The following is an 8,295-nucleotide window of genomic DNA, read 5'->3' as shown; positions in this document are numbered from 1 at the left end:
GCAAAGTCTAGTCCAGTTCCATGGGGTTTCTGTAAAGTATTTTTTTTTTCTTTTGGTGTTGACCACCCACCTACTACTAATTAGAAGAAAGCAAACAATACGGACCCCCAACCCTCATTCAGCTTGAAACATTCAAAGCATCAGAAAAATTCCATCATCCGTCCCTCATGTTCATACAGGGGATTGTGCAGCTAGATGGTAGCTATAAAATGCCTCGAACTCTCTCTCAGCAACCACAAGAACCTTAAAACACCCTAGGCCTATCGGAGCTTTAGCTATGGAATCTGTGTCGTCTCCAAAATTCCTCTCTTCCCTTCTTCTGTTTCTAATCCTTTCATTTCTTCTTGCCTTGGCGTCAGCTTCACTTGCATCCCAAGGGAAGGCCCTCCTTCGGTGGAAAGCCAGCCTCCAAAGCCAAGGATCACTTGAATCTTGGAACCTCAGCACTAGTCCATGCAAGTGGACTGGAATCACATGCAACATCACGCGTCGAGGCCGACGTGTGATCAGGGAGATAAATCTATCTCAAATGGGTCTGGCAGGAACGCTGAATGCTCTCAACTTCTCCCCCCTGTCATCACTTGTCAGTCTCAACCTCACATTCAACAACTTCTATGGAAGCATCCCTACCACCATAGCTGTTCTTTCCAAGCTCACCACCCTTGATCTCTGCACTAATAGCTTCACCGGGATAATTCCACTACAGATAGCTCTCTGACAAAGATCAACTCCCTGAATCTTAGTGATAATCAGATAAGTGGTTCCATCCCTCCTTCGCTAAGTAATATGACAAGGCTTAACTTCCTATACCTATTCGGAACTAATCTTTCAGGTTCTATCCCTGAGGAATTAGGAAGGCTTGAGAATCTGTTGCACTTGGAAATCTCATACAACCAGCTAACAGGTTCCATCCCTCCCACTTTGGGAAATTTAACTCGGCTTCAATTATTGGATTGCCAAAACAATGAGATATCAGGTTCCATCCCTCCTGAATTAGGAATCTCGTAAACCTGGATATTTTAGCTTTAGGTAATAACAATCTGACAGGTTTCATCCCTCGTAGCTTAGGAAATTTAACCAAGCTTAACGGTTTGTACCTTTGGCGCAATCATCTCTCTGGCTCCATTCCTCCTGAAATAGGAAACCTAGTGGAGTTAACTATGCTCACATTCTCACAAAACAATTTAATAGGTTCCATCCCCACCAGCTTAGGAAATTTAACCAAGCTTGAAATCTTGCACCTTTATGAAAATCAGATCTCCGGATCAATTCCTCATGAATTAGGAAACTTGAGGAAGCTTAATGAGTTATCATTGCAGATTAACCAAATCTCTGGCTCAATCCCTCCATCTTTTGGTAGCTTAATCAACCTCAATGATTTGCGCTTGCGCGACAATCAACTATCTGGTTCTTTGCCTCAGGAATTTAATAATATTATAAATTTGAAACTTCTTCAATTGGCAAACAACAGTTTTTCTGGCCATATACCCCATGACATATGCAAAGGAGGGGTTCTAACTCATCTCGCTTTAAACAATAACCATTTTGAAGGTCCGATTCCCAAAAGCTTGAAAAACTGTACAAGCCTAAGTAAAGTCCAACTTGAGCAAAACCAACTATCCGGGAATATATCTGAAAATCTTGGAGTGTATCCACATATGTGGTATATTGATTTAAGCTTCAATAGACTGTCTGGTAAGCTCTCACCAAATTGGGGAGGATGTCATAATTTGTCGCTTTTAAGAGTCTCCAACAATATGGTTACAGGAATCATACCACCAGAACTCGAAAAGTTAACTCAACTACAAGAACTCGACCTTTCATCAAACTATCTATCAGAAGATATTCCAAAGGATTTGAGCAAGTTAACTAAACTATATATACTGAATTTGAGCAACAACCAACTTGTTGGAGAGGTACATCCAGAATTTGGAGAACTATCTAATTTGGAGACTCTTGATCTATCAGCAAATCGACTAAGAGGAAGGGTACCAGAACAATTAGGCAACTGCATGAACCTTTACTTGCTGAAGCTTGGAAAGAATCATTTAAATGGAAGCATTCCCTTTCAAATTGGAAACCTAATAAACCTGGATGACTTCCTAGATCTAAGCCACAACTCATTTACTGGAGAGATACCATCACAATTTGGCAAACTGGATAAGCTACAAAATCTGAATCTATCACACAATGAGCTTATTGGTCGTGTTCCACATTCTTTGAGTGATATGATAAGCTTATCGTCTATAGACTTATCATACAATGAATTAGAAGGTCCGCTGCCCAATAGCACAATTTTTCGGAATGCTCCAATAGAGTGGTTCATCCACAATAAGGGCTTATGTGGTCTGCCGAAAGGTTTGCCTTCATGTAGCTCATTTACAACGAGCAAAGATGATTCAACAAAGCACCACAAACTTCTCTTGTTAATTACTGTTCCTAGTCTGGGAACCTTGTTTCTCTTATTTCTATTTGTTGTATTTGCTTTGCTAATTCTGAGAAGGAAGAAACATGCGAGACATGTTGCAAGTATTGAATTTGGTGGATTCTCTATTTGGAATTTCGATGGAATAGACGCATACAAAGGCATCATCGAAGCAACAGAGGATTTTGATGACAAGTACTGCATTGGGACTGGAGCATTTTCTAGTGTTTTCAAAGCACTGTTGCCAACCGGCGAGTTTGTAGCTGTGAAGAAATTTCATCCACTAGAAATTGAAAACTCACCAAGCAAGCAAACCTTTTGGAGTGAGGTACAAGCACTAACCCAGATTCGGCATCGGAATATTGTGAAGCTTTATGGTTTTTGCTCCAGTGCTCAAAATAAGTTTCTTGTTTACGAATATATGGAGAGAGGAAGTTTGGCAAATATTCTCCAAAGTGAAGGTGCCCTTGAATTTGATTGGTCCAAGAGAGTGGATGTCATAAAACATATTGCTTATGCTCTATCATACATGCATCATGATTGCACTCCACCATTAGTACACCGAGACATAACAAGTAATAATATTCTACTTGATTCAGAATACAAGGCTTGTATTTCAGACTTTGGTATCGCTAGACTTCTAAAGCCTGATTCATCTAATTGGAGTATGCTTGCGGGTACACGAGGATATTTGGCACCAGGTACGTTGCAATTTCATTTTTGTAATGTAGGAACAATGGCCTTACAAATTTGTTTATATTTTTGACTATATTGTTTAAGATATGTTAAGAACATCTTTAGGTTTATCCCTCTATATTAAGAGCCATGAGATAATATCAAACATTATCTCTTCCTAGAATGTATTTCACCTTTATCAAAAAGATACAAATGTATTTAATCCTAGCTCTCAAAAAAAGAAAAAGGTAACATAGCTATGACCATAGTAACTTATCAGCCATGCATTAGACTCTTCCTTGCTCATCAAAAAAAATGTTGTAGCAAGACATCAATTAAAAGAGAAATTAAAAAATAAAAGATCAATGCAAACTCAGAATTTACATAAAAATCTTTTAAATTAAAAAAAAAATGATGAGCAGAGATGGTTGGAGATTTTCACTATCTTCAAATCAAGAGATTCAAAGTACAGAACAAAAAATCTTAGAAAAGCACTGACGCCTCAAAAGATAACATATTTCACCTAAATAGGTACACTAAAATATTAATAAAATCAGATCAGGTATATACTAAACGAAGATAAAATGTCCCTATTAACTCTATGGCCAATGTTAATCTAAATGTAAGACATCTCTATAAAATATAATTTTTTTTTCTCAAAAAGAGTTATTGTTACTTTCATGTTCTTATTGGGATTAGCTATTTACATGTTATTCTCCATGACATTCATGCGACCAAGTTGATGTGAAGATATGTTTGTTTCACTTTTAATACTATTAAAGTTTCAAAACTATAATTTGCACTACATTATGTAATATATAGTAAACCATTGATAGTATGCTTGCTTGCTTTTGTGAGGGACAGACATAATTGAGAATGCTATGAACTTTTTATATTAAATCAAATACTTTGTGTTGTCGTTACAAGTGGATGGTATGGATGGTAGAGCTAATCAAATCAATGAAAAGAGCTCTATTAGAAGTGGTTGACAATAAAAATTTGCTTATATATTTTTTCTTGTGTGTTATAGAGCTTGCATACACAATGAGGGTTACCGAAAAATGTGATGTATATAGTTTCGGAGTAATAGCACTTGAGATTGTAATGGGAAAGCATCCAGAAGAACTCATCTCTACTTTATCTTCTCCGGTTAGTGAAAATATCTTTCTAAAAGATATATTAGACTCGCGACTATCACCTCCTACAACTCAAGTTGCAAATGAGTTAGTCACAGTGGTAATGACAGCATCTCAATGTTTGGACAACAACCCACATTCTCGTCCAACAATGCAAATTGTATCTCAACAGCTATCTATTTTCAAGGCATGGCCAAACTCCCAACCTTTGGATACGATTAAATTATGTCACCTAATTGACGACAAGGTATGACAAAAAGTAAATATTTTGCCAAAAACAGCCATCATGTAATGTACAATGTTTTATCACCCTTGTTTGGTTCAAAAGAGTTAGCAAACCTTGATTTCTCTTGTTTCTATGTTGTACAGATAAGTTCTTTATATCGTAGATTCATACCAACCAACAGATAGAACCCTTCATGCTTTTTTTTATTGGTAATGGTAAAGTTATTTTGATTGAGATGTCACAGCAATTAATTTATACTCAATCTAGCACGATAAGTACCCATCAACCGCAGGAATTGTGTTTCCAAAAGATAGATATACTTGTGAGCAGTCACTCATAGACATACATGTAAGCAGGCACTCACATTTACAAAGAATATAGGAGAACTGGAATGTTTGTGTCAGGTATTTCGAAAAAAAAAAAAAGAGAAAAAATTGTGGGCTAATTATTGTCTCGACCTAAGAAACATATTTTAGGCTCCGTTTAAACTGGAATTGCGCTGGACTTCAGTGGGGTTATTGTTTGTTCTGCTTGGATCATATTTTATTTATTCGTTGGGATGTTTTTGGATTGTATAGTTTGTTGGGCTTGGATATCTCATCTCCCCTTTCGACTCATTTGCATAGATAGGTAGATATAGGTATAGATATAGACATAGATATAGATAGATAGATAAATACATTAATGTACATATACTAACCTAAGCAATTTACTACTACTCGACTTATATGTATTCCTTATTCCCAACTATCCAAGTTACCGCAGCCCGGGGAAAAACAACCATTACTTAGAAGGTAGCACTCCCACCATATTTGTATAATGAAAAAAAAAAGGCAATGTAGAAAAAATGCTGTATTACTTCAGTAATTATACAAATTCTTTTGTAGAAATCATAGTAAATGAAATCACGATGCACCAATATTAATGCTCATGTTGTATTAAAATTAAAAAAAATATTAGTGAAAAGACGATCCAAATATAGAAACTTTATAGGATTACCCCAAGGCTCTATACACCTAACATTGATATAATGTCCCCTACCATAACTTATATTCCCAAGTTCATCTAAGCGACTAAATTCCCTCGCAATATCCAGTGCTCAACCTGATGCATCTTTTAATGTCCCCCACACGAAATCCCCATCCCAAAATTTCAAATATTCTTTAGCTACATGCTACTCTAACAAGAAAAAGTTTTTGAAATCTCTTACCAAAAAAGAAATAAGTTTTTGAAATTAAACTACCTTGTATGCAGACATTCACAAACACTTCACCAAACCCATCAACCTTTTCAAGTCCATCTCCCGTGGCATCACCAGCCACTCACAATCGACTAAAGATGACAGAAAGAAGGGACTAGAATTGAGGTTTCTTTTGGGCAACAACGTTGAAGCGAATTCCAAGCGATCGGCCAAACGGTCTGATGTCTCGTTTCCACAAGAAACCCGGACTAGTCTTGGCTACTCTTGGGTGGGCCCACCGGCACCTTCCCCTCTCTCTATTAGTCAAATCACAACCGTTCGATTGGTCGGTCCCTTATCTTTCCCCCTGATCCGATGGCTGACACCTGATGGTCCGTCGGATCTCAAGAACGGATCAGATTGTTTTGATATCCACGGACCAACGCTGCTGTTTGAAGGGACTGAAAGAGAGGGAGAGGAAGAGTTGAAGAAGAGCAGCGGCGTGTTTGGTATCGCTGATTTATTGCATTTTCAAGTCCGAACAATGTGAGTTCTTTATTACCCAATTCTATCATCCTTCGGTTTATGACCTTTTGCAATTCTTTTGGTTTTCAATTGAGAAAGTTACATGTTTTTCTCCTCTATTATGTTTTGTGTTTTACAATAATGTTGTTTTTCTGGAATAGTTGAATAATATGCTGCTCGTTGGATTTTTGAATCTATGTTTGATGAGATTTGAGGATTCGATTATTTATTATTGGTTTAAGCCTGAGGATGAAACATGAGTTCTGTTTGATGTGTTGCTTTCTGGATAAATGAAATTGCTTGCTTTATTGGTTTTCTTAATTTTTGGTTTGGGTTTTCACGTATGGTGGTGTTTAAGAATCAGCAAGGTGCTTTCTGGAAAGAATTGAAGATTGTGATGGGCATCAAAAGATTAGCATTCTGATGAAAAAGTTAAGTTTTGCCTGTATGTGATCCTTCATAAGACTTAAAATCATTGTACGGCAATAAAATTCAATTGTCCGACGACAGACTAGCCTCTACTATACTGTCTTTGCCTTGGCACCATCCATCCAAGCCATGTCAAATCCTTTATACATCACTTAGATATTTTTAAAGTTTTAAAATTTTGAGAAAAAAATAACCTTTAATAGACTGAGCTCATTTTGGCTCAATTTCATCAAGACTCTTCGAAAGAATGAAATCTTGCTCAATCTGTGTCACGCCCCGACTCCAGCATTCTGATTGAATACATGGTGGCCGCACACTCCTTAGGACAAGCCCTAAAGAATATATAAGGCAAAAAGTAATTCATTACAACCTCAACATTCATAATGCTAATTTTAATAATAATTAGTGAAACTTGCATAATTACAAATGGAATTCCTTCAATCCTCTGATCAGGTATCAATGATACTCTATCTATGCATCCGCTCACTCGCAAATCTATACCATAGCCAATCATAAGCATTCTGCAATTTAGAGAAGAAAAAGAGACATCGAGGAGTGTAAGCTTTACAGCCCAGTAAGAATTTCACATATCATACCAATATAATAATATAATCTAAAAATATCAATAAACATAAAATCTTATATCAAATATCAAGAATAATACAAACATCCGTATAAATATATGTCAATTATCTATCTTGTCAAAAAAAAATATTATCATATATCACCAGTGAAAGCCTTTTATTCCGTATGAATTTCGTGTCTTGTCATCTGTTTTTCTTATCACATATTCAGTTTTCTTAATCCTTTCTTTCCGACTTTAGACTAATCAAGATCATGTCTCAATTCTCTATCTGATCAAATTTTTCACTCATAAGCCCATCAAGGCTGTCCTGGCATGAGCTCCTGGTTGGCAGTCCTACGTACGAAAACCCGTGGGGGCTGTTCCAGGCATAAGCTTTTGGCTGACTGTCCCAAACATGAGCTCTTGGTCGGCTGATCCATGTAGAAGCCCATGGAGGCTGTCTCAGGCATAAGCTTCTATCAGACTGTCCTAGACATAAGCTCCTGATGGACTGTTCCACATGACGAGGCTAGTTCAAACCATATCTTTTTTATTTAATTATTACATGTTGATTTCATCAAATTAATTTTGATTTACAGTGTGATCAAAATAGATATGTCATATCCATATAACCATATCATCAATCACTGGCATACATATATATTAACACTTAATATATGTACATTGAAAAATCATACGAGAAATAATAGTATCTTAACATGATACTGCATCAATACGAATCCAACAATATAAAATCAAAGATACAAATCCAAGAATAAAAATAGTATATATAATAGTGATTATGTATAGAGATTCTTACCTTCACTGGTGATTGATCCAAGCACAGCAATCAACAAACTCTTTGATTTTTAAATTTTGAAAACAAAATATTCTGCTCAACATCTTATACAAACAGTCACATCTCTACATGATCAGGATTAAACATAAAAATCATAGAGAATTAAGGACAGTAAAAAAAATAAAATTATGATGAATGACTCTAATATCATAAATCCAGTATCTTTCTTAGGATCAACCAAGATTGAAATTTATCTAAGTATCTGGACCCTCCATTAGTCCATAAGACTTCTAGAGAGAGAAAATTCATGAAGAAAAAAATTTTAGAGAGAGAAA

The 8,295-nt window shown here is 36.2% G+C and overlaps 1 protein-coding gene across 1 annotated transcript in view; it reads left to right on the top strand.

Annotated features, from left to right (window-relative positions):
• The first annotated feature begins 251 nt into the window (after positions 1-251).
• LOC105037798 (uncharacterized) overlaps positions 252-8,295 on the top strand; it is a 147,534-nt gene continuing 139,490 nt past the window's right edge. The window contains 5 exon segments of the mRNA XM_073245505.1: positions 252-704; positions 707-994; positions 997-1,695; positions 1,768-3,126; positions 4,131-4,483. Coding sequence (XP_073101606.1) covers positions 278-704; positions 707-994; positions 997-1,695; positions 1,768-3,126; positions 4,131-4,483 — 3,126 coding nt within the window. The 5' untranslated portion in view covers positions 252-277.

The sequence above is a fragment of the Elaeis guineensis genome, chromosome 11 (genome assembly GCF_000442705.2).
Source record: "Elaeis guineensis isolate ETL-2024a chromosome 11, EG11, whole genome shotgun sequence".
NCBI classification, from domain to species: Eukaryota; Viridiplantae; Streptophyta; class Magnoliopsida; order Arecales; family Arecaceae; genus Elaeis; species Elaeis guineensis.
Note: the sequence above shows the minus strand (reverse complement) of the source record. Positions and strands in the feature narration are given on the sequence as shown.